The sequence below is a fragment of the Hemibagrus wyckioides genome, linkage group LG29 (genome assembly GCF_019097595.1).
Source record: "Hemibagrus wyckioides isolate EC202008001 linkage group LG29, SWU_Hwy_1.0, whole genome shotgun sequence".
Taxonomy (NCBI): domain Eukaryota; kingdom Metazoa; phylum Chordata; class Actinopteri; order Siluriformes; family Bagridae; genus Hemibagrus; species Hemibagrus wyckioides.
In genome coordinates, this window is record NC_080738.1 from 11,447,929 (window position 1) to 11,475,251 (window position 27,323).

A 27,323-nucleotide genomic window follows, 5' to 3' on the forward strand; every position below is an offset into this window, starting at 1 on the left:
GTTACTTTTGTCATTTTGAATTATAGGTATAGCAGAAAATCATCTTAAATACATGGAAGAAGACAAAGCAGTCAAAGAACAACATCATGTAGCATATGGAACAGCTAGCTAGCTAATACTATTTAATTACTTGTTAAAAGTAAAAAAAATTTTTTGGAAATGTATGTATGATATAATTCTTATTACTATATTCTGCAGTAGTAATGTACTACTACAGTAATGTACTGTACTACTATACACTGTATATGGGATTTATTTATAGGTTTAGCATTCTCAAGCCTAGTTTGAATTTAACATAATGGTAGATATTATATTAGGATTATGCTAGTTAGATATCTCTTAGTAATTATTATTGTGCAGACATGTGCAGTAACATTCTGGTGAGAATTTCTGGGTAACACAATGGAAAACAAAACATTCAGGTTGTAAGAGCTGCTCATTCATCTGTACCCTGTACAGTTGCCCTTGCAGTAGTGCCAAGAACACATTTTACACAATAGGATAAATAAATCACTGTGAATTTGTGAATAGTGCGAATGATAATGAACATTTCTTTCATATGTAATGGTGATGATTATTACTATAGCTTTTTTAATAATAAACTTTTTTTTTTTGATTGTCATTGTTCAGATAAATCGAACAACTTGTTTTTCAATATCAGGACTGATGGGGTCTAAAATAAAACACTGTCAATAATCCATTTTTTTGTTTCAGGATTGTATGGTTTGTTTAGCATAACATTGGTCAGTCTGTCTGATGTTGCTGCTGCCAGGTTGTAAACCTGCTGGAGTACTCTGACCTAAAATGGGCTGTTTTGCAACAGGTTTGTTGCACCACCAAATAGCACTGTCAGTACATCCATTTGCTGATGCTCACTGAGCTCGGCTGCCTTGTTTTATTTACCCAACACCTCTGAGACATCTTTTAAAGGTGGCTGCTATCGGAGGAGCACAGCGCCAAAGACATAGTTGACCTAGTGGTGCTGGGGCAGTTCATCATCTGACTACAGCAGGGTATGATGGAATGGTTGGAGTAGCACTGTCTGGTGTCGCTACAGATGTGGCATTAAAAAATGAGCGCTTTTTCCCTCAGCACGCCACGATTCCGCCCACAGTGTGCCCCAAGGTTCTGCAAGTCGACGCTTTAGTATTTAAATGCATGTGTTGTACTTCACAGAATTTCCACCAGGTGGCACATAGTACAACTCTGGCCAGAGCACATGATACAGTATAATCACTCAAAGTTTGCTATGTAGTCTTCATACTATTGTTAAATACGCCTGAAATTTAGCACATTGCATTAAAATCCATTGTCCAATAAATTTGTTAACTGCACATGTAATGTAGTGATTGTGAGAAAACATCCACAATAAATTCTGAAAGAAATAGACACAGTTCTTCTATATATATTTTAATACTTTAATACATATATAGTAATTACATTTTAAATGAATATGTATAAATTTACCCGTGACTGTGTGAGTGTAAAGCTGCAAAGTATTTTTATGTGCTTTGTAAATACTTAATTGCACTGGTGTTGTCCTGCCATCTGCGCATAACTTTTTTTGTTCAACTTTAAAGATGCCTGTGCAAAGATAAAAAAATTAAAATGGAAAACATCTTGAGATTAAAGTCATTATAATGCAAAATTTAACTGGTAGTTATTCCAGAAAAAAAAGTCAAACTAAATAAAATTGTGACAAAGTAGTAACATTTCGCGAATAAAGTTAACACTATGAGAATGAAGTAAAAATCACGAGATTCGTAGCAATATGGGATCAAATTTGTAATATTTTGAGAATAATGTCATTATTTACATTACCGTGTTTATGAGGTGGTCCAACTATCTGGTCACACAGATCTTATAGAACACTACATTAAGATACTGCTCCCAACATTTGTCTAAGCAGAAAAAAACAAGTGGATTGGGAAGATATGCAATCGAGAAGTCCCACAGTGACTGGACCAGTCTGGTATTCCTGGTTCCCAAGACTGACTTCATGTTCTGATTCTGTGTGAACATTAGAATGGTAACTGCAGTGTCTAACTTTCATGTGTACCCAGTGCCCCATTTAGGAACTGTATGAAGCTTGGTGCTCACTTTAATTCAACGTTAGATTTAACAAAGGGATACTGGCAGATCCCCTTGACTGCCATGGCCTGGCAAAAAATGCATTTCAACACAACCCTTTTTCACAATGAACCAAAAGAAAGTGCCTAAATGCTGCCTACTCTGGTGCCATCCTTATGACATCATAATTTATAGTAATGATTGGCAGCAACACATGCAGCACCTGAGGACTGTCATGAGATCATTTTAGCTGGACACGACTCACAATGAACCCAAAGAAGAGTGCAGTTGCTCAGGTGGAAGTACAGGAAAGTGGTGGCTCAAGGAGTTAAGGTTCTGGGTCACTGATCGGAGGGTTGATGGTTTGATCCCCAGCACTGCCAAAGTACTTCTACTGGGCCCTTGAGCAAGGCCCTTAACCCTCCCTGCTCCAGGGGTGCTGTATGCGCTCTGACCCTGGCTTCCTAAGAAGCTGGGATATGTAAAAACCACCACCCTGCTCCAGGGGGCTGCATCATGGCTGATCCTGCGGTCTGACCCCCAACGATCAAGGATGTGATATGCGAGGAAAGAATTTCACTGTACAGTAATGTATGTTTGACAAATAAAGACAACTTAATTTAGTATCTGACCATCCACTTGAGCCTTGGGCAGGTCTGTTAACTGATACAAATGGAGCGATTGTGATCTGCCAAGACCAAAAAGGAAGTCATTTTAGCTGGACATGACAATGAACCTTCTTATTAGGAGGCTGGCTATTATTGTAGGTTTGAGGTTAATGATTCAAATATCACCAGCCTTTCTTTTCACTAGTGTTTTGCATATCTAAATACCAAAAATAAAAAGCTGTCCTTTCGGAAATGAGACTACTTTAGGTGCATTGAGAAGTCCAGAATAAAGTGTGCAATTTGTGAAACATAAAAATTGAAGTTGTAACAGACAGCCAAGAGAGGGCACCAAAGCTTACAGAAAAGGCTTTGAATGTGACCCTGAATAGCCTCAAGAGTTAAAGAAAGGCAAAATAGCTCAGCTTACACATAAAAAGGAAGGAGATTGAAATTCTAATAGAAAATGAAATATTGAGTTAGTTGAAAAGAAAGAATTATATAGCTTTGAAAATCTCTTTGGAGAACTTAAAGACATTTATGTGGAAATATTGCCTCTCTTGTAACATAATGCTTTTGTATTTGGTACAATCCCAAATGTGTTCACTCGCACTTCATAGGAGTCCAGCACTAGCTCTGCTTGTTTGCAACTTGTGGCAGAGCACAAAGCATTGTTAACAAACACAGCATCTTTGAAGGAAAGGCAGGAAATTGATCTGGGAGAGGTACATTAAAAGCCTGGAAAGGAGCAGTTGGAGCAGCAAGCTTGGATCACAGCTTCAGACTGCAATTTTAATGGTTTATGAAGAATGTGAATGCTGTCAAGATCAAACAATCTAGATAAATTATACTATATTGAACTGCTCACAAGTTGAGAAGTTGTGATCTTGTTTGCAGTTTGAGCATATGCCACCTGGATGCTAAGTGGATACTTTAACAACGCTACCGAGATGAGCTGCGGATTGCTACAGCCTACATAAATACTTGAATGGCCAAAGATCAGAGCAGAAGACAGAAAGCAATAAATGCATAAACTAAATATTACAAATCACCTGGAATTAATGATAGGGATGGACAATCTAATTAACATAAAAATTGTTCTCTCAAAACTTCCAAAATCAAAACTTTGAGAAACAAGAGGAGATGGAAAGAAGAGCTAGGTTTTCTAGTAGTCTTCATCTATTGGCAAGTGAATGTCACAAATGATCCATTGTTTGGAGACAACTTGGATGTCAGAAGGAAAACGGAATCCAAAATTAACCCTAAAAGTAGCAGTTTTGCTACAAGTGTCTCTCCTGTTCAAGGTCTTCAGGAGAAGAGACTCAGTTCAGTCAAACCAGCTGATGCATATCAGAAGAAAAACATAGAGGTGAAGAAGGAAAAACCCAGCAGAAGTATGTAAGCAGGTTGCATTACCTTGATGAAGTATTCCACATAAAGAAGCTTGAGGTCAGCCTATTTATTGGTTCCAATGATTACGAAGCCATTGATCCCTGGAAGGTAATAAAAAGCACAGGTAACAGACCATAAGCTATGAAGACAGCCCTAAATTATCAATGGACCAAAAACATGAGGCATCACGTCGGCTAATGCTGGGCCACTGAGTCAAATTCAGATTAAATTCAAATGAAATTTAAATAAAAATTTTATTTGTCACATACACAATCATACACGTGAAGTGCATGACATGTAGTGAAATGTTTTTTTACGACTGTCCTGTAATGGAAAAAAAAAGAATATATAAAAAGAATATAAGAATATAATACAAAATATAATATAAAATCGGCTATCATTATACACTTCTATGTAAAGTGACTTTTGTAAACATGTGCTGTGCCAATAGTCTGATGCAGTGCAAATTGAGAGGACTTTCTACACCTGCACCTTTGAGAGCATCCTGACAGGTAGCATCACTTCTTCAACTGAGAGGCACTCAGTTATTTGTATTTCAACAGTGAAAGGCTGACCTCCCAGAATGAAGATGTGATGATACAGCTGTGATGTCACATGAAGATCATCAGTTACTACATTCAGTTAATCAGTCAGCCCGGCTCGTAGATGGTCACTACTGTAGCTGAACAATGCCTCACCAAACTCAAGAGAAAGATTCACAATAAACCCTGATTTCTCCAGCAAGTACAACAGATTAATCAGAGACCTAATGGAGAAGCATTACTCCACCAAAGTACTTGAAGAACAGAAGAGTGATAGGCGAGTGGTTCGTGGTTCATTTCCCATCATGATGTACCAACTATATCATGTACCATCTCAGAAAGAAGCACATAAAAGTTTTCTTTGACCGCTCTGCTTGTTATCAGGGTGTATCACTGAACAATCAGTTAATGCAGGCCCTGGACCTCACAAACAATCTTACTGGTGTCCTAACAAGTTTCAGGAAGGAACCACTGGGGCAAACACTGAATCCGTGCTTTCCTGAGTCAGAGTGCCGGATTAGGATACAGATGTGTTGCATTTCTTTTGCATGGTAACCTGAAATCAGATCCAGTGGAGTACAGGATGTGTTTGATCATGTTTGGAGCAACATCCTCCATTAGCTGTGCTTCATAAGTGTTGAGAACAGCCAAAAAAACAGAGACAGAACCACACTGTTGTTGTTGTTAAGCTGTTGAAACGATCTTTAACATCTTTGACAATTTGAGATCAGTGTCATCAGATAACCAGAATCTTGTCTTAAGCTTAAACTTGGACTTGCATAGATCTTTTGCATAGATTTTGCATTACTCAAAGCACTTGGAGTGCAAGAAGAACAGGCCTCTATATATACATTAACCTGCCAATTTGTTAAGAACACCATACTAATGTCCACATTATTATACCGTCTGCAGCAACAGGTTAGGATTTATGCGGCTGATGCTAAACATCTACACAACATAAATCATGATACATCAGGTCAAACAATGTTTGTACAGTTTCAGTGAGTCCAGGTAGCCTCAGATTTCTGTTCTTGGCTGACAGACAGGAATGGAACCTAATTTGGTTGTAGCTTGTCTGCATTCACTTTGACATGTTCCAAAATGCTTTTCTGCTCACCACAGTTGTAAAGAATTATAGTTACTTTACCTTTCTTGCAGCTTGAACCTGTCTGACTGTTCTCTACTGTCCTCTCATCAACAAAGTGTTTTTTCACAATAACAATAATAATATTTTTAATCTAAAAATTACCACAATATATTCATTAAGAATTTTCCTCTTAAAATAAAATAAAACACATCCACAAATTTTGACAGTTCGAATGGAGATGTTATGAATGTTTTGTCCTCTTACTGTGTCTCAAATGAAGACCTTCAAAACCTGAAAATTGTAACATCTTACAAAAAGGAATGCTCGGTGAATTATCACATCAATTTTAGTGACATTTTTGCTTTTGCTTTAGTGTAATACATTTGAACAACAGTTTTTTATGAATTTATGAGTGGACTGGCACTAGACAAAACATTTCTGTATACTGAAACGTCTTGCATCATATGTTTTAAAACTTTGTTATAGACGGTCACCTGAGTCCAAAACTATTTGCATTTGTGAAACAAAGTGTATTTGCCTACATAATCTTTTCACAAAAAACACCAGTGGACAGGTCACAGTTTAACAACGACAAAGCGATAACTTTCTTATATAAGTCAAGCAAGGTAAGAAATCTCTTTACACTTTGACTTTATTTGACTTACTTACTTTATTTGTACTAAATGTGCACAGTAAAAGTCTGATTCTTAAATGGTGACTGCTATATTGCTTCTTCAATTGGCTATTCCATGTTCTTTCCTTAAATGCATTTGGAAATCTGAAGTTTTTCCATTTGAACAGAAAATGGAGAATTCACTGAGGCCTCTGCTTCTTTTTTTAGGTAAAAAGTAATTTCAAGCTCCAAAAAGATTAGTATAGTATAGATCATAAGTATTAAAAGTATAGAGGATATATTTAAAACAAGTATTGTGTTAGTGTTGATTGCAATAAACTAATATTGACTTCAAATCTGCTGTAAATATTCAGAAAAATGTAAAATATTTTTTATATTCTAATACATTTTTAAAAAATACCTATCAGATGTCTTTCCTATCACCTCTCCTCCTAAGCCGAAATAAAATCAAATGTATAATAGCTTCTTTTGCACAGGGATATACATTTTTTCAAGGCAGTGGATACTGACCCATCAGCAAGGTAAAAATTACTATATTTAATATTCACATTGGTCCCTTCTTTAAAGCAAATTTGTGATTTGGCATGTTTACTGCATTGTACAAAAGGTGAGATTTTTTATCATGCCTAAATTAGTCTACTGATTTTTTTTTTCACATTCCTAACCCTAAGTCTAAAATTAAAAATTAAATTAAAATGAAAAAGATTGCAAAATAGAAGCATTTTCACTTGTGTTTTCAGACATTTGAGCTCCACTGTGTATGTGTGTGTACTTGTTTTCTCTCCAGTCAATGTGGCCTTAAGAGGAATAGCAATACAATCTTCCACCGATGGTCACTTGGCTTCTGTAGCTATTGATGGCAGCAGAGAATCTAACATGGTTTTGTACTCATGTACACACACATTTTGGGAGAATAACCCATGGTGGAGAGTGGATTTGTTGGCAGTGTATGACATTTGCAATGTAATCGTCACTAACAGAGGCGACTGCTGTTCAGAACGGATAAATGGTGCTGAGATCCACATTGGCAATTCCTTAATCAACAATGGCAACAATAACCCCAGGTGAAAAATGTTTACTTTTATAAATATTAAATATCAGTATAAAGCTTTATTAATGCTTGTTATAAAGCATATTGCCTAAAGGTCTTTGCAAGTTTGTAGGTTAGATATTACAGTACAAAATATTTTAAAAGGCATCAATTAAAGAAAAAAAATAAATCATATTGTTTATTTAAATACACTTTATATAAATAAAGTGACTGAATAAGTTTAGCATTGCAGGTACTAAAGTACAGTACATTTTTATTGAATTATGGCAACATTTATATCCAATCTTACAAAACATGTTCATAAAACTTGACTGCAGTTCTTTATCTGATTGACATCTTAAATTATGGAAATTGTGTAATTCTGGCATATAAGTCATCATGAAATTAACTGTATTCGCAAATCTGAATGGTACTTTAGTAGCTCTGACAGTAGTTCAGGCTTATATGAATTTCGTCAGGAATGTTCTCATTGCTATAAAACCTATTAAACATTCCTAATAAACCTGACACAGGGATTGTATGTAACGACTTGTCGGAGACAGGAGTGTCCGAATCCATGTGCAGATCTTTATTTAAACTCACACAGGCAGGAATCATAAACCGTATAGACGAAGCCAAGTTCAAAAGCCGGAAATCAAACACTAGAAAATCAATATCGAAACACAAAACTGAAACTCGAAGTCGAAGACGAAGGCAAGGATCATACACAAGAAACAATCTGAGAGCAGAACTATGGCAAGGCTTAGTATGTCACGAAGGAACGATACTTCACAATGAACAAAGGGAGCATGCTGCTTAAATGCTAAAACAAACCAGGAAGTGAGTACGAGAGTGCTAATACTCGGGCGAGGGCTCCCTCTGGTGTTCTGGATCTGGGTGTGATGTTACAGAACCCCCCCCCCTCTCTAGGAACACCTCCAGGTGTTCGACGACGTGGACGTCCCCGAGGCCGAGGTGCGGGTCGGTTGGGGAAGGCACGGTGAAACTCCTCCGTGAGTGACGGGTCCAGAATATCTGCAGCGTTTACCCAGCAGCGTTCCTCTGGGCCATACCCCTCCCAGTCCACTAAGTATTGAAGATGGCCTCCTAGACGACGGGAGTTAAGGATGGCATGTACCCGATAAGCGAGGGAACCGTCAACATCTAGGGGTGGAGGTGGTTCACTGGAGGCGGGGTTGGTTGTCTGTGGTTCGTGAAAGGGCTTAAGAAGAGACACATGGAAGGTAGGGGAAATACGATATGCCCTGGGTAATTCTAGACGATAAGAGACTGGGTTAACCTGGCAAACAATCTGGAATGGTCTGATAAACTTTGGGCTGAGCTTACGGCAAGGGAGACGCAATTTTAGATTCCGCGTGGAGAGCCAGACCTTTTGGCCCACCCGGTAGGCAGGGTGGGGGCGTCGATGGCGGTTTGCTTGGATCTCCTGCCTGCGGACTGCCCATTGAAGGTGTACATGGGATCGCTCCCAAACCTCCTGACTCCGCCTGGACCAATCATCTACTGCAGGGACGTCCAAGGGTTCTCCTGACCATGGAAACAATGGTGGTTGGTAGCCGAGGACACACTGGAATGGGGTGAGGCCTGTGGAAGAGTGGGTTAGAGAATTCTGTGCATACTCTGCCCAGGGAAGGAACTCACTCCAGCGATGCTGTTTCTGTACTGCAGTATGCCCTCAGGAATCTTCCCAACTCTTGGTTCAGGTGTTCAGCTTGGCCTTTAGATTGGGGATGGTATCCAGAACTTAGACTGACGTTGATCCCCAACTGTTTACAGAGTTCCTTCCAAACCCGTGACGTGAACTGTGGGCCCCTATCTGAGACGACGTCTTCTGGAAGGCCATAATTACGGAACACGTTGTGGAACAAGGCTTGGGCGGTTTCCATGGCTGTCGGTAACCCCTTCATGGGAATAAGCTTACAGGCCTTGGAGAACCGATCAATAACCACCATTACAGTGGTGAACCCCTGAGACTCGGGTAGATCTGTGAGAAAGTCTGTGGAAATGTGATACCATGGTCGTCGTGGAGTAGGCAGCGGTTCTAATAATCCGGCTGGAAGTAGATTGCTCGTACGAGATTGGGCACACATGGGACAGGATTTGACATTTTTCCACGTCGGCTTTAAGTGATGGCCACCAAAATCTATGACGTAGGAGTTGGGTGGTACGCTGAATGCCGGGGTGACCCGAGCTTGGGCTTTCGTGGGTCCACTGCATAACTCGTTGACGCATGGAGGTAGGTATATATAACTTGGAAGGTGGACAGGTTGGCGGAGGGGGTTCTGTGGTGTGGGCCTGCTCAATCTCCTCCACAGTGCTCCACTGTATTGGGGCTATGAGAACAGACCGAGAGAGAATGGGTTCAGGGAGAGTGGGTGGCTTGAGAGTTTCGTGGATTCTGGACAGGGCATCTGCTTTCCCATTCTTGGAACCTGGTCGATAGGTGACTGAGAATTTGAACCTGGTGAAGAAGAGGGCCCACCTGGCTTGGCGAGGATTCATTCGTTTGGCCTCACGTAGGTATTCCAGATTTCTGTGGTCTGTTAGGACTAGGAAAGGGTGTTGGGAGCCTTCAAGCCAATGTCTCCATTCCTCAAGAGCAGCCTTCATGGATAGAAGCTCCCGATTTCCCACATCATAATTCATCTCGGCTGCCGTGAGCTTGCGCGAAAAGAAAGCACAGGGATGCAACTTCCCAGAATCCGGTTGGCATTGTGAAAGTACTGCCCCAATTCCGCTGTTGGAAGCATCGACCTCTACTACAAAGGGCAGACTGGGGTCAGGATGACGTAATATAGGTGCAGAGATGAAACTTCGCTTTAGCTTCTCAAAAGCTGCCCGGGCTTGGTCAGTCCATGACAATTTTTTGGGCTTGCCTCTGAGTAGTGAGGCAAGTGGTCCAGCTATGGTGCTGTAGTGATGGATGAAGCGACGGTAAAAGTTGGCGAAGCCCAGAAAGCATTGAAGTTCTTTGATCGTAGTGGGTTCGGGCCAGGCTGTGACTGTAGACACCTTGGATTGGTCCATCTCTACCCCCTCAGGTGAGAGCACGTAGCCTAGGAAGGACATGGAGGGGCGGTGGAATTCACACTTTTCGAGCTTGACATAGAGGTGATGCTCAGCAAGTCGCTTGAGGACTGCCCACACATGCTTAACGTGTTCCTCATGGTTGGGGGAGTAAATCAGTATATCATCTATGTATGCTATGATGTGTTTGTTGAGCATGTCTCTAAATACCTCGTTGATGAGAGACTGGAAGACAGCAGGGGCGTTAGTAAGTCCATAAGGCATGACTAGATATTCATAATGTCCTTGTGTTGTATGGAATGCAGTTTTCCATTCGTCACCCTCTCTTATCCTGATGAGGTTATAAGCGCTGCGGAGATCCAGCTTGGTGAATATTTTAGCCCCCTGTAACTGTTCAAGCGCTGCGGGGACTAGTGGAAGAGGATAGGGATAAGGAATGGTTATGGCATTCAAACCTCTATAATCAATGCAGGGTCGTAGGCCTCCATCCTTCTTTTCCACGAAGAAGAACCCTGCCGCAGCCGGAGATGTAGATGGTCGGATATACCCTGCAGCAAGGGCTTCTTCGATATACTCCTCCATAGCTCCTTTTTCTGGAAGAGAGAGAGGATAAACACGATTTTTGGGAGGCATGGCATTCGGGAGGAGGTCAATAGCACAATCCCAGGACCGGTGTGGTGGTAATTTGGTTGCTTTTTCTTTACTGAAAACATCCCAGAGGTCACGGTATTCATTGGGGAGTGTGACTGGGGACGAGGACTCAGGGCTTTTGACAGAAGTAGAGAGGCATGGGCGTGGCGTGGGATCAGCGAAGCAGTTTGCCAGACAGGTTCTGGACCAGTTCTTGAGTTCTCCCTCCTTCCATGAAATGTGCGGATCGTGAAGCCGTAGCCACGGGAGGCCCAGGACGATGGGATTGGAGGGGGAGGAAAAAATAAAAAATTATAGTCTCTCGTGGTGAAATAATCCAATTTGCAAGTCCATTACGGGTGTCTGATGAGTGAGAAGCCCTTCTCCTATGGGCTGATCGTTGATAGCAGTCACTCTCAGAGGTGGGGTACAAGGGATAGTAGGCAGCTTGAGTTTGAGCACCAGGTCACGGTCTATCAGGTTGACTGCCGAGCCCAAGTCAATCAACGCTGTGACATGAAAACGTTCATTACCGCTGAGTAGAAAGGCAGGGAGGGTAAGCTTAGACACCGTGTTAGCTTTTCCCACTTGAGATGTGGTAGGTTTCTCTGGGCAGTGATAAACTCGATGGCCTGGCTTCCCGCAGTAGAAACACAGCTGCTGTTGAGTGCGACGCTGACGCTCCTCCTCAGAAACACGAGCTCTTCCCAGCTGCATGGATTCCGAGTAGCAACCCTCTGATATGGGGTGAGGTAGTGAACATGTGGCGGACGCATGAGCATTGTATTGGCGGCACAGATTATCCAGTCTGACAGCCGTGGAGATGTACTGAGAAAGAGTGATGTTTGTGTCTCGACACACCACCTCAGCCTTCAGGGATGGATTGAGACCCTTGCAGAACACTGCCATGAGTGCTGGTGCATTCCAGCCTGACTGAGCCGCCAACGTACGAAATTTGATGGCGTACTCAGCCGCCGACTCAGAACCCTGGCGTAGTTCGAGCAGCTGCACAGAAATGTCTTTCCCTCCCGCTGGGTATTCAAACACCTCCCGAATAAGTTCAGTGAAGTAGTTAACAGAGCTCCTTACTTGGGGATCCGAGTCCCAAACTGCTGAGGCCCAGTCTAGTGCTTTACCAGTTAGCAAGGATAACATGAACGCGCACCTGGTAGTTTCGTTGTCATAGACCTCTGGTTGTTGTGCAAAGAAGTTCACACTGACGTAGAAAACCTCTGCAATGGTCGGCGGACCCATCAAACTTTTCGGGAAGAGCAAAACCGGGAAACTCACTACTTGATGGTGGCGTGGGTGCTGGGGCGGCTGCCGAGCTCTGAGCTTGTTGCTGTAGCTGTAGATTAGCCGCTTTCAGAGAATCCACCTTCGCTTGGTAAGCTCTGATAAGAACTCCCTGACGCCACAAAGTTGCTTGTAGATCCGCTGGATTCGTAGTTTGTGAAGTATCCTGTAACGACTTGTCGGAGACAGGAGTGTTCGAATCCATGTGCAGATCTTTATTTAAACTCACACAGGCAGGAATCATAAACCGTATAGACGAAGCCAAGTTCAAAAGCTGGAAATCAAACACTAGAAAATCAATATCGAAACACAAAACCGAAACTCGAAGTCGAAGACGAAGGCAAGGATCATACACAAGAAACAATCTGAGAGCAGAACTATGGCAAGGCTTAGTATGTCACGAAGGAACGATACTTCACAATGAACAAAGGGAGCATGCTGCTTAAATGCTAAAACAAACCAGGAAGTGAGTTTGAGAGTGCTAATACTCGGGCGAGGGCTCCCTCTGGTGTTCTGGATCTGGGTGTGATGTTACATTGTATGTCAAATGATACCTCTTAACAGATTAAGGCCAGAATATAGTAGAATACTGCAATATATATGTTATAGGTTTGTATTTTGTCTTATTAACTTCAGGGACAGAAAAAAGAGTGTGTGTTGAGAAAGAAGAAACTTGTTTCCCATACCTTTCACAAAATTAAACCGGAAAAAAATATAACATACTTTAATAAAATATAATAAAAAAAATCTTCTGCATGCTTTGAAATTAAAATAATCAACTTCAGGTGGTGACAGCCTTATAAAGCATTATTAACTTAACTGATTAACTTATTATTTAATATTAACTTAAAAGTTTACTTCTCTGTTGTCTCTGTGTCTCTCTCTGTAGATGTGTTGTTATCTCTAGTATCTCTGCTGGTGCCTCTGTAAGCTACACGTGTAATATGCGGGGTCGTTATGTGAACGTGTTCCTTCCCAGTGCTAGCCAGATTCTCTCACTCTGTGAAGTGGAAGTCTATGGGGTTGCAGGTTCCACTTTTATATTCAATCTATACTTTCATATAAATTTAAAGTCAAAAGTTTTAAAACACTTGTTAAACATCAACTTTGTTGACTTTTTTGTAGTCCCTGTTACTAAGAGGGCATTTCTGAAATTAAAGTTTAACAGCAATGAGGATCTCAGCAACCCTACCATAATGGACAAAGTTCTTCAAAAGGTGTGTGTTTGTGAAAATGCACACTCAGTTGTCAGTTTATTAGGTACACATTCCTTGTAGCTACACTCATTGACTGTAGTCCCTCTGCTTGTAGTTCCTCTATTATTGTGCACTACACATTGTAAATAAATTATTGCATGGTACATAACAGTATTCTTTTTTTCATAGATCAAATCTGCCATTGTCCAGTCATCGGTATTTAAGATTCGTTGGACAAAGGAACCAGAAGTAGAAACTAAAACTTAGAAAAGGGTAAGAAAGCTTAGAAGAATATTTCTGTTTCTCCTACTCCTAAGTATACTCCTTCTCCTCCTCCTCCTCCTCCTCCTCCTCCTCCTACTACAATTACTTCTACTACTACTAATAAAGATTTAGCCCCACCTACTTTATATGACTAAACCTTGAACATGATCTCAGAATCCTGTACATGCCTTGCATTTTAAGTAAATTATGCAACGCCTCATTAGAACTGATTGACATGTGGCAGCAATACTGTGTACAGTGTTGACTAGTGTGACACTAAATTTGTTAATATAGGTCAAAATTCTTGGATTTTTTTTTTTTTTTAAAAAAGTGGGTTTTTGCAAATTATCCAATAATGTTCCAAAACAATGTTTGGATGTTCTTACAACATCTGCTTGCTTTACAATATAATTACTGTGAAGCAGTTGCTGACATTTTTCCTGTTAGTCAAAAAATTGCTTTACAACTAAAAAGAGTTGCAGGAAGCTAATATGAACTATGTGAATCAATTTGAAAAAACAAAACAAAAAACAAAACAAAAAAAAAAACCTAACAAACAAACAAACAAAAAAAAACAGATTAAAATTGAAAAAAATTTATTTTAAATAAGATAATGTTTTGCTGTCCTATTATTATTATTAACTGTCCCAAACGAAGGTGTAATCTTAGGCTAAAAGTGATATACAAATTTTCCAGATCTGAGCAATTAAGGCTAGAGTAGGTTTTGTAACATTTTTTCAGTAATTTAAAAAGTACAACCAGGGCATGCTGCTATAAGAAAATAATCAGGGACTGACTGGGGACTAATGTGAAGTGGAGTTACTTATTTTAATTGATTATTAACATAACATAACATAACATAACATAACATAACATAACATAACATAACATAACATAACATAACATAACATAACATAACATAACATAACATAACATAACATAACATAACATAACATAACAATTATAGCATGTCCCGAACTGATTTCCTCTCATGCCACAAGAACTTGAGAACAATTAAAATTTAGAATTTTAATTTAGAACTGTTAACATATAATAATGTAAAACATCCACAAGACAAGGTAGTTTATCAGAAAGCCTCACCATATCACCAGTTAATTCTTTTTTTTTTTTAAATAACAACACAAATATTATTAGACTTATTTTTTTTTTATAATTAAGTAGAATTAGTTTATATGGATTGTTTGCCATATAAATCTCTATAAAGGATTTGCTATTATAAAAAGGATAGGTTAGAATGAGCCTATTAAGAAATGAATAGCAGGCTTCTGAACTACTGACCCATAAGATTCATGAATGCAAACAGCACTGTGGTATGATTTGTATTAAATTCACTATAATCTCTTTTGATAGTTCTTTGAATTTTGCAGAGCATCAAAGTTATATGACTGAGGTGACTTTTGTCATTTTGAATTATAGGTAGCAGAAAATCATCTTAAGTACAGAAGAAAGAAGAATGAAGCAGTCAAAGAAAAAAAAAGAAACAACAATAAGGAATGAATGTGTGAGGTTTGGGTGTAGCATATAGAACAGCTAGCTAGCTGATGATGTATAATTACTGGTTAGAAGTAGTACAGTTTTTTTTGGAAATGTATGTATGATATAATTCCTATTTCCCTGTACTACAGTAGTAATGTACTAAAGTAGTAATGTAATGTACTACTATGTACTGTATTTGGAATTTATTGAAGGGTTTAGCATTTTCAATAATAGGTTTGAATTTAACATAATAGGTAGATTTTATAGTAGGATTATGCTAGTTAGATATCTCTTACTAATTATAATTGTTCTAGTTGTAAGAGCTGCTCATTTATCTAATGATAATTAACATTTCTTTATAATGAGGATTATTATTATTAATAATAAAGCTGTTTTTAATAATAAGCTTCTAATATTGCCATAACATAATGCAATATTAAATGTGTACATTATTTTACATCTTTTTGTACCATAACATATCCTTGCTCAGAGCATTCTATTCCCTTAAACAAACATTTGAAGTTGTTAACATTGAAATCTTATTTAGCATGTAAGATATTCAGTAATCTGTAGCTAAGACCCAATAAAGAATTCTCAATTTGCAGGCTGAGGACAATGTCTAGAATGTCTCTGAAACACTTCAGCCTCTGATTAATTATAGATTCCTTAGAGGACATTCTAGTAGTCTCTGAGCAATTCTTTCTACACCACTGCAAAAATCCAAATGATCTAATACTGGCTTGGGTAGGTTTTTTTCACGAATGTCATGACTGATTAGATCTAAAATGAAACACTGTCAGTAATCCAACTTTTTGTTTTGAGATTGTATGGTTTGTTTAGCATAACCTTAGTCAGTCTACCTGTTGTTGCTGCTGCCAGGTTAAGGCCAGTTTATAGCCTTACAGCTTCTAGTCGTAAAACTGCTAGAGTACTCTGACCTAAAATGATCTATTTTGCAACAGGTTGGTTGCACCACCAAACAGCACCGTCAGTACTTTCATTTGCTGATGCTCAGTGAGATTGTCCAGCTTTTGAGACATCTCAAGCAGCTCTGAGACATCTGTTGAAGGTGGCTGCTATCAGTGGAGCACAGCTCCAAGGACATAGTTGACCTAGTGGTGCTGGGGCAGTTCATAATCCGACTACAGCAGGGGGTGATGGAATGGGTGGAGTGGCACTGTCTGATGTCACTAGATGAGCTGCTACTGGAGAAAAACCTAAAAACAGTGGTGTAATTTGCACCCTTGTGCAGACCACCTCTCACCATTCCAAATGACAGATACATGATGAGAGAGCCAACTTGCCAAGTTTGTGCATCTACCTTTTCATTAGAACACCAAATTAAGATGCTGCCCCCAATCTTTGTCAAGCAGAAAATACAAGTGGTTTTGGGAGAGCTTACAGTTCTATTTGATATGTAATCATGGAGTCCCACAGTGACTAGAAAGGTAAGTGCAGTGTCTAACTTTGAAGTGTACCCAATGCGCCATTTAGGCACTGCATGAAGTGAGGTGATCACTTTAATTCAACAGTAGATTTGACAAATAGATACTGGCAGATCCTCTTGAATGCCATGGCCTAGCATTTACCACTCAACTTGTATCCCTTTTTCACAATGAACCCAAAGAAGACTATTCCTTTTGGGTTGTTTGGTGCCCAATCACTGCCTACTCTGTCGCCATTTGGATGACATTACTATTTATAATAATGATTGGCAATGACACATGCAGCATCTTTGCTCTTGCACAGGTGGAAGTATAGTATCTGGGCTTCCAATTAAGCCATGGGCAAGTGTGTCCACAAATTGATAAGAATGCAGCGATCTTCCAAGTACCCAAGACCAAAAAGGAAGGGTGAGAAAATTTCTGTCCTGGCTCGCAATTATTGAAGGTTTATGGTTAATGATTCAAATGTCACTGGTGAATGTGAACTTTCTTTTCACCAGTGTTTTGCATATCTAAATAATTAGATTTGCTTTCGGAAATGAGGCTACTTAAAATAAAAATGGAAGTTTTAACAGACAGCCAAAAGAGGGCACCAAAGCCCACAGAAAAGGCTTTGGATGTGACCCTGAATAGGCTCAAGAGTGAAAGAAAGGCAAACTAGCTTAGCTTACACATAAATATAAGGAGACTGAATTTCTAAAAGAAAATTAAATATTTATGTGGCTAGGACAACTTACTCTTTAGTCCTTAGCTCTGTGTTTTTGTTTTATGTAACTCTGTGCTGTCTTAGGTAGCCCTCTGTTGTTTTATGTAGCACCATGGTCCTGGAGAAACAGTGTTTCATTTCACTATTTACTGTGTCAGCTACATATGGTTGAAATGACAACAAAAGCTTCTTGACCTGACTTAACATGAGATTCATCAGAGACCTAATGGACAAGGGTTACTCCACCAAAGTACCTGAAGAACAGAGGTGCGATAGGAGAATGTGGTTCATTTCCCATCATGATGCATACCATCCCAGGAAGAAATAAAAGTTTTGACTGCACTGCTTGTTATCAGGGTTACTGAAGGGTCTGGACCTCACACTGTCACTGGTGTCCTGACAAGTTTCAGGAAGGAACCAGTAGGCAGGAGGACAAACACTGAATCCATGTTTTCCTGAGTCAGGGTGCCGGATAAGGATACAGATCTGTTGCATTTCTATTGCATGCTGGCCAGATAGTAACCTGAAATCAGATCCAGTGGAGTACAGGGTGTGTTTGATCACGTTTGGAGCAACATCCTCCATTAGCTGTGCTTCATAAGTGTTGAGGAGAACAGCTAAACAAAACAGGGACAGAGCCACACTGTTGCTGCTGTTAAGCTGATAAAACAAAAGTAAACAACTTTTACATAATGACTGTTTGAGATCAGTGACATTGGATAACTGGGTACTTGTTGCTGTCCCCAAAGAGCTAAGAACATTATGCCTCATATGCTGCCAACACGCAAATTTTGTCTTTGCATAATTTTGCATCGCTTTAAGAACTTGGAGTGTGAGATTTTATAGGCCTCTCTCTCTCTCTCTCTCTTTCTCTCTCTCTCTCTCTCTCTCTCTCTATATATATATATATATATATTAACCAGTCACTTTGTTAAGAACACCATACTAATGCTACTCGTGTAGAAGCCTTTCCTTTGAGACCATCTATTTGAGATTCTGGTCCATATAGACATGGTAACATCACATAATTAAAAGAAAATATTTTCCAGATTATTATACCACCTGCAGCAATAGGATGGGATCCATGCTGTTGATGTCAGTTTCTGATAATCTAAACGTTACAACATAAATCACGATACATCAGGTCAGACAACATTTGTACAGTTTCAGAGAGTCCATGGTCACTGTAGCTTCAGATTCCTGTGCTTGGCTGACAAACTGAAGTGGAACCTAATTTGGTTGTTAGCTTGTCCACATTAACTTTGACATGTTGTATGTTCCAAAATACTTTTCTGTTCACTACAGTTGTAAAGAATGATCTTTACTGTAACCTTTCTGTCAGCTTAAACCAGTCTGGCCTGTCTGTTCTCACCGTGTAATCTCTGGTGACAACAACCATGCCATCATCACCGAGATTATTGACACAATTTTTCACCATTCTGATGGCTGATGTGAATACTGTTCGAAGCACTTATATGTACCTATATAATTTTATGGTTAACTCTGCAGCCAAATGAAAGAACTTAGCTCTTATTTCAGTACAATCCCGCAGAAGCAAATAAGTTCAGGCACTCAAGGAGCTTTGACTTGCCTAATGCATAATTCATGCAAAATACTATTTTCATTGTATAAGGTCAAAACCCCTGAAACTGGATTCAAGACCCGAATACACAGTGTTAACTTTCTAAATAACTATAACAATAATCGAGTTACTATTTAATGACAGATGCTTTAACAGTTTAAAATATTATTATTAACACTAACAAGAAGAACAAAAAGGACAAGAAGGACAACAAAAACAACATCAATACTACTACTACTACTACTACTACTAATAATAATAATAATAATAATAATAATTATTATTATTATTATTATTATTATTATTATTATTATTATTATTATTATTATTATTATTATTATTATTGTTTAATTTATATAGCACTCAAACTTGCTTTACAATAACTAAACACATTTTGAACATTTTTAAGTATAAAAATTACTGCATTATATGTTTTCTTTGAGAATTTCCTCTTATAATAAAACACATCTACACCTTTTGACAGTTCAGAGAAGTTATTAATGTTTTGTCTTGTTACTGATGCTGTGTCTCATTGTTGAAAGTAGAAAGCTTTTAACCCTGATGGTTTTAAGGTTTTAAAGGAAAAACAGCAATAAATCAGATGAACAAAAAGGAATGCATGGTGATTCATCACATTAATTTTATCGACATTTTTGATTTTGCTTTAGTGTAACATGTTTGTACAACAGTTTTAATAAATTAATGAAGTAATTCTGGATGCTTATATCAATGTAATTGTTAACCTTTACCTGTATAATGTATTTCTGTATATATAAAACCTAAATGGCAACCTTTTGCATCATGTCTTTTTAAACTTTGCTATAGCCTGTCGTCAGAGGCAAATTTATTTCCATTTGTAAAACAAAGTGCATTTGCCTTTTAAATAAATCAAATAATCACTCAGGAAAACACCAGTGGATAGCTCAGAGTTTAAAACATAAGAGATGACTTTCTGGCCTACATCAAGCAAGGTAAGAAATCTTTTAAATCTGTCCCTTTATTTGGCTTAGTATATATTTGCTATCTGATGTACTTCATAGAATTGGATGTATACAGTAAATGTGTACTACTGAGTACTACGTTGCTTCCACAATTTGCTATTTTATTCCGTCATTGAATTTGGTTGTAAACGTTCTTCTCTTTCCATTTAAATAGAAAATGAAGACTTCACAGAGGCCACTGCTTCTTATTTTAAGTAAACACTGATTTCACATATCAAAAGATTTCAATTATAGTTTTAAAACAAATATTGTATTAATGTTAGTTGATATTATATTTGTATTAGATATATTTAATCTTTTAAAATTGAAGACATTTTTTTATATTTTAATACATTTTTAAAATGTCATTCCTAATATGTCTCCTCCTTAACAGACACATAATCGAATGTATAATAGAAATTATGTATTTGCACAGGGATTAGCATTTTCTCACTGCAGTGGACTCTGACCCATCAGCAAGGTAAGACCATTTTATGTACAGATTTAGTGGGGTGCAAATGTCTGAGACTACGTTGAGAATCTTGAAATCTATAAATCTGTGACATTGCTCATGTTAACTGCATTGTACAAATGTTGAGATTTTCCTCATGCCTAGATTTATTGAAATGTTTTCAAAACCACAGTCTGATGGATTTGATCTACAATGGATGGAAAGTTTAGTCCACAATGTCATGAAAGCAAAAAGTGACAGATAATATTAACAAAAAAAAAAAAAATTAATCTGAAATTCATGTAAGTAATCCAGATTCTCCTTTTTACTGAAGTTGTATATCATGTCATTTCTAATTAAAATTGTTCAATTAAATTGAAATAAAAAAAAGCAAAAACAAACAAACAAACAGATTAGAAAAATTTTCAGCATTTTCACTATTTCAGAAGTGTTGTTAGACTTTTGGACCCCACTGTGTGTGTGTGTGTGTGTGTGTGTGTGTATTCTCATAAATATGTATTTATATATATACAATACACTGTTCTTCACTTGGTGCCTACTTCTAAGGCAAATTTGTGTTATTGTCTGTGTTAACTGCATGGTACAAAAGGTGAGTATTTCCTCATGGCTAGATTATTCTATTCAAAAGTTTTCAAATGACAGTTTGATGGATTTGAACTAAATGTAAAAATTAAATTAAGTTAAAAAATAAAAAATGAAGCATTTTCAGACATTTGGACCCATCTGTGTGGGTGTGTGTGTTTTCTGTTCTCTTTGTCTCTCCAGTCAATTTGGCCTTAAAAGGAATAGCAACACAATCTTCTGCATACGGTTCCTATACTGCTCCCTTAGCTATTGATGGCAGCAGAGCATCTATCATGCTTTCACACTCATGCACACACACAAATTTTGAGAATGACCCATGGTGGAGAGTGGACTTGTTGGCGGTGTATGCCATTGGCAATGTAATCATCACTAACAGAGGCGACTGCTGTCCAGAACGGATAAATGGTGCTGAGATCCACATCGGCAATTCCTTAATCAACAACGGCAACAATAATTCCAGGTGAAAATTTAAAAAAAAATACATTTAAATAAAAATATCAGCATAAAAGATTTATTAAGAGCTTTATTAATTCTTGTTATAAAGCTTGCTGTCTATAAGGCTTTGTAAGTTTTTACCATTTTTTGTATATATTTCAAAGTTTATTAAGACTTAAATAATGTGATGTGGAATTGTGAAGAATGGTTATTTTTTAATAGATAAATATAAAACCCTATACCTAGTCTGAATTATATATTACAACATATTTCAAAAGGCATCAGTTATTGTTTTTATATATAAACTTAATATAAATAAAATAACTAATACGTTTAGCATTGCTGATTGTAAAGTATTATACACTTTTATTGAACTATGACTTGGCAACATTTATAACCAAACTTATTACAGAACATGTTCATAAAACTTTATGACTGCAGTTCTTTATCTGATTGACAACAACATCTTAAATTATGGAAATTGTTTAATTCTGACATATAAGTCATCATGAAATGTTTTCTCAAGTCTGAATGGTCAGCTGTTTAATTTTCTAAGAGAGCAGCTCTGACAGTAGTTCAGGCTTATATGAATTTACTCATTCTAATATGTTCTCATTCCTATAATTAAACCTTACACAGGGACTGAACAGATTAAAGCCAGAATAGAGTAGAACTGCTTCAGGGTGGTGACAGGTTTTACTCCTCTATTGATTCTCTCTCTCTCTCTCTCTCTCTCTAGATGTGCCATCATCACTAGTATCTCCGCTGGTGACTCTGCGAACTACACCTGCAATACGCAGGGTCGTTATGTGAACGTGTTCATTCCAGGTGTAGTCCGGGTTCTCACACTCTGTGAAGTGGAGGTCTATGGAGCTACAGGTTCCACTTTTATATTCAATCTATAATTTCATATAAATGTAAAGTCAAAAGTTTCAAAACAGTTGGTAAACATCAACTTTGTTGACTTTTTTGAAGTTGCTGTTTATAAGAGGGCATTTCTGAAATTAAAGCTTAACAGCAGTGAGGATCTCAGCAACCCTACCATGAGGGACAAAGCTCTTCAAAAGGTGTGTGTTTGTGAAAATGTACACTGAATTGTCAGTTTATTAGGTACACATTTCTTGTAGCTACACTCATTGACCATTAATGACTGTAGTCCCTCTGCTTGTAGTCCCTCTATTATTTTATACTGTAAACAGCTTATTACATAACAGTTTTTTTTTCATAGATCAAATCTGCCAATGCTCAGTCACCAGTATTTAAGATTCGTTGGACAAAGGAACCAAAACTGGAAACTAAAACCTAGAAAACGGGTAAGAAAGCTTAGAAGAGTATTTCTGTTTCTCCTATTCCCACTACCCACCTCCATTGTATGACTTTGGACATGATCTCAGAATCCTGTACATGCCTATCAAGTTCAGTGTGAATTCATGTAAGCACTCATGAGTTACAGCATTAGAATTTATTGATTTGTGGCAGCCACACTTTGTACAATGTTGACACTAAATATGTTAATATACCCAGTGGGCAATTTGATGTCGTTTCGACGCCAAAAAATTATGTCAAAAAACAAGTCAAAAATGCAAATCAAATTGACGTCAAAAACTTGACATCAACTTGACATCCACATATTGAGGTCTTATTTTGAACACCAAAATAATGACACAAAAGTAATTAAAGTAAGAAATATTTTATTTATGAGGTGTTTGGCCCTTTTGGACACTTTCTTAGTCTGAACAGATCCATTGTCTATACCAGATTTATTCCTAATTAGGGTCACAGGGAGCCTATCCCACCCTGCCAGTCCATCACAGGGTCACACATATAGACAGACAACCACAGACTTACTTCTGTGTGAGTATTCCAATTTAGAATTACCAACCAACCTATACATGTCGAACCCAGGATGCGAACACAGGACCATCTTGCTGTGAGGCAACAGTACTAACCACTAAGCCACCGTGCTGCCCGTTAGACTGAACCTTAAAAACCGAAATTAAAATGACCCCAAAATTAACATTACTCTTTTGACATTACAAAACCAGCTTAACAACGAGAATTCTTCTGTTCACATAAGCCACAGCAAGCTAAACTAACACAGGATATAAAAACGTGGGAAAATAGCATAGACAAAAAGTACCAAACGTCCTTGAGTCATATTTCATTAAAACGTTTTCTTCTAAGTGTTAAAAGTTGCCCAAAATAATTTATATTCTACATTTTTATGAGTTGTCAACACATTTATCTACATGATAAAAAGACACAGTGTGAGTCAGTGAGCCTGGTAAAAGTTCATGTTAATGTGAAAGGGAAGGGTTCATTAGGATTGATTCTGGAGACTTCAATTGGATCTGGTCACCCCTCCCTCATTACAAAGTGCCATCTGCACGTGTGGCGGTGAACAGCAGAGAAAGCATTTGTCAATGCGAAAAGGAATAATTTCAGGGAATAATAAAAATAAATAAATATTAGATTAATTTCAAATTTGGAGGGATGCCTGTTATTGTTATTCAGACAAGAAATGTCAAGGTATTTTCACTGTGAAAAATTAGGCCTACTGTAAATTAATTAACTGGCAATACATTATTACAAAAAAATATAGTAATTTCAGTATTGTAATTACACAGCATTATGGTATCATTAAAAATAAAAAATAATAACCAGTCCGAAATATTTTTAATCATCATTTTGCCAAATGATGAGGCCTTATAAGAAAAAGTGCTAAACAGCTGAATTATTGATGTCAGTGTGATGTCAATATGATATCAATTTCACGTCTAAAACATGACATTGATTTGATGTCAATTGAACGTCAAACATTTTGGCCTACATATATAATAAACCAATTTCAGAGTAGGATTGACTTCCTATTTTAAACCAATTACCGCTGGAAGAAATTGCCTTCCAAACTGAATTTAAAATAATGTTATACAGCATCTTGATCAAGTCTTGACTAATATTTGACATCAAATTGATATCAACGTGCCTGCTGGGTAGGTAAAAGACTATTGTAAAAAGAACAGGTTCGAATTCTCTCAACAAGGACAAAGAGGTGTGGATATTTTATAACAAAACTATATAAGTCTTTATTACACGAAGACAAATATCCAATACAATGATCACTAAACAAAAATGTTATCAATGTAACAGTTAAAATCACCATTTAAAATGGCCAGAAAAGAGAAAACAAAAAGGAAGTGGAGCTGGGGGCTTACCAATAGAGAGGCAGGCTAGGTACAGGGCTACAATAATGCCCGTAAAATTAAGTACTCAAACGTGCACCAAATCACTCACACACCGGTAAAATGTACCACTCCACACCACACTTCGTGAACAGAGGCACACCACTTCACACACGCAGCTAGCCTGCCTTCTCCCGGTCCCCAGCTCCTAAAAAGAAAAAGAAAAAAAAAAAGAAATTAGCACAAGACAGAGTAACAAAACCCTTAAACGTAAAGGAAAAGCAAATAAAGCCAAAGCACCAGCAAATGCTAGCGTTGAAGCATTAGCACCAAAGCCAACACAGAAGCAAAACAATAATAACAAGAAAACAAAATAGAGCAAAACAAAAGCAAAACAGCAATAAAACAAAAGCAAAAGAACAGTAAAAGCAAAACAGAGCAACAAAACAAGCAAAACACGGTAAAAGCAAAACAGCAGTGCTGAAGCTGCAAGCCAAGCTGTAGCTGAGGACACGTGGGAAAACACTCACAGGCTGGTCAATTTACCTAAAATACAACAATATCATTACTGTGAAGCAGTTGCTGACATTTTTCTTTTCATTTTTTCCCCGTTAGTCAAATAATTGTTTTATTTTGTTATACAATTTGAAAAAAAAAAAAAAAAATCTCAGAAACAAAAAACAGATTAATATTGCTAAACAGATTTTAAAAAATGTAAGAAAATGTTCTGCAAGTCTACTATTGTTAACCAGACCAAAAGAAGGCTAGAAGTGATTTAAGTTTTTCCAGATCTGAGCAATTGTTTGTGACATTTTTTAAGTAATGGCTTAAGTAATTAAAAAGGCACAACCAGAGCATGCTGCTATAAGAAAACAATCAGTGATTGACTGGTGTGAAGGGCACTAATGTAAAGTGAAATTATTGTTACCACCCAGTTATTCTGATTGATTATTTTCCCATTATAGCATGTCCCAAACTGATTTCCTCTTATGCCACAACAACTTGACAAGGTAGTTTACCAGAAAGCCCCACCATATCACCAATGAATTATTTTTTTTCTGAAATAAGTTCAAATACAAAGTATTAGACTCTTTTCTTCTCAATTTATTTGTATAATTAGATTTAGAATTTGTTTATGTGGAGTGTTTGTTATATAAATCCCTGTGAAGGATTTGCTTATTATAAAAAGGATATGTTAGAATGAGCCTATTAAGATGAACCTGGGATATGAATATCAGCCTTCTGAACTTCTGACCTATGAGATTCATTGATGCAGCGGCATTGTGGTATGATTTGTATTAAATATAATACAGAATTTTGCAGAACATCAGTTTGACTGTTACTTATTTATTTACTTGTTGGTTTATTTATTTTACCTACATGATATGACTGAGGTGACTTTTGTCATTTTGAATTATAGGTATCATAAAATCATCCTAAGTACAGAAGAAAGAAGAAGAAGAAGCAGTCAAAGGAAAATAACTATAAGGAACAAATGTGTGAGGTTTGGGTGTAGCATATGGGACAGTTAGCTAGCTGATAATGTATAATTACTGGTTAGAAGTAGTACAGTTTTTTTTGGAAATGTATGTATGATATAATTCATATTACCATGTACTACAGTAATGTAATATACTACTACGTACTGTATATAAGATTTATTGATGGGTTTAGCATTGTGAAGCCTAGGTTTGAACTTAACATAATAGGTAGATATTATGCTAGTTAGATATCTCTTACTAATTATAATTGTGCAGATGTATGCAGTAATATTCTGGTGAGAATTTCTCTGCAACACAATGGAAAACAAAACATTCAGGTTATAAAAGCTTCCCATTCACCTGTACCCTTTACAGTTGCCATTGCAATAGTACCAAGAAAACATTTTACACAATAGGATTAATAAATTACTGTGAAATTCTGAATAGTGCTAATGATAATGAATGTTTCTTTATAATGATCGCGATTTTTATTATTATTAATAAAGCCATTCTAATAAGCTTCTAATATTGCCATGACACAAAATGCAATATTAAATGTTTACATTTTCCATCTTTTTATACCTTAACATATCCTTGCTCAGAGCATTCCATTCCCCTAAACAAACATTTGAAATTGTTATCAAGAAAATCTTATTTAGCATGCAAGATATTCAGTAATCTGTAACTAAGACCCAATAAAGAATTCTCATTACGAGGACAATGTCCAGAATTTCACTGAAACACTTCAGCCTCTGATTAATCATGGATTCCTTAAATCTCTATTCTAGTAGTCTCTGAGGATTTCCTATCACTCCACTGTAAAAATCCAAACACTAAAAAAAAAAATCTGTATATTTTACGGGAAAATACTGGCAGCTGGGTTGCCAGAATTTTACCGTAAATTGTGCGGTGACACTGTTCACCACTTTACGGTACGCTTTATTAGCAACCGTAAATTTCACAGTTGAGAACTGTTTGTTTACAACAAATTACTGTTAAAAAAAAAACAGACAGAATGTCAACCTTTTTATGGTAAACCACTGTAAAATAAAAAATATACTGTAAACCTAAATACAGTCTTTCTCGGATAAAAACCAGAACACAACCGTATATCATATTATGGTATTTTATTGTAAAATACCCCCGAGAACCAAGCTCTGATTG

General features: G+C 37.4%; 1 protein-coding gene across 1 annotated transcript; it reads left to right on the plus strand.

Moving 5' to 3' along the window:
• The first annotated feature begins 6,500 nt into the window (after positions 1 to 6,500).
• On the plus strand, positions 6,501 to 27,029 carry LOC131349127 (pentraxin fusion protein-like). Its single transcript, XM_058384542.1, has 14 exons — positions 6,501 to 6,537; positions 6,807 to 6,851; positions 7,118 to 7,394; positions 13,224 to 13,363; positions 13,460 to 13,551; positions 13,720 to 13,786; positions 19,967 to 19,995; positions 20,180 to 20,219; positions 20,441 to 20,485; positions 21,242 to 21,521; positions 22,236 to 22,375; positions 22,472 to 22,563; positions 22,725 to 22,809; positions 26,099 to 27,029. The coding sequence occupies exons 1-13, from the start codon at positions 6,501 to 6,503 to the stop codon at positions 22,800 to 22,802; spliced, it is 1,362 nt and encodes a 453-aa protein (XP_058240525.1). The 3' UTR covers positions 22,803 to 22,809; positions 26,099 to 27,029.
• Positions 27,030 to 27,323: the final 294 nt, after the last annotated feature.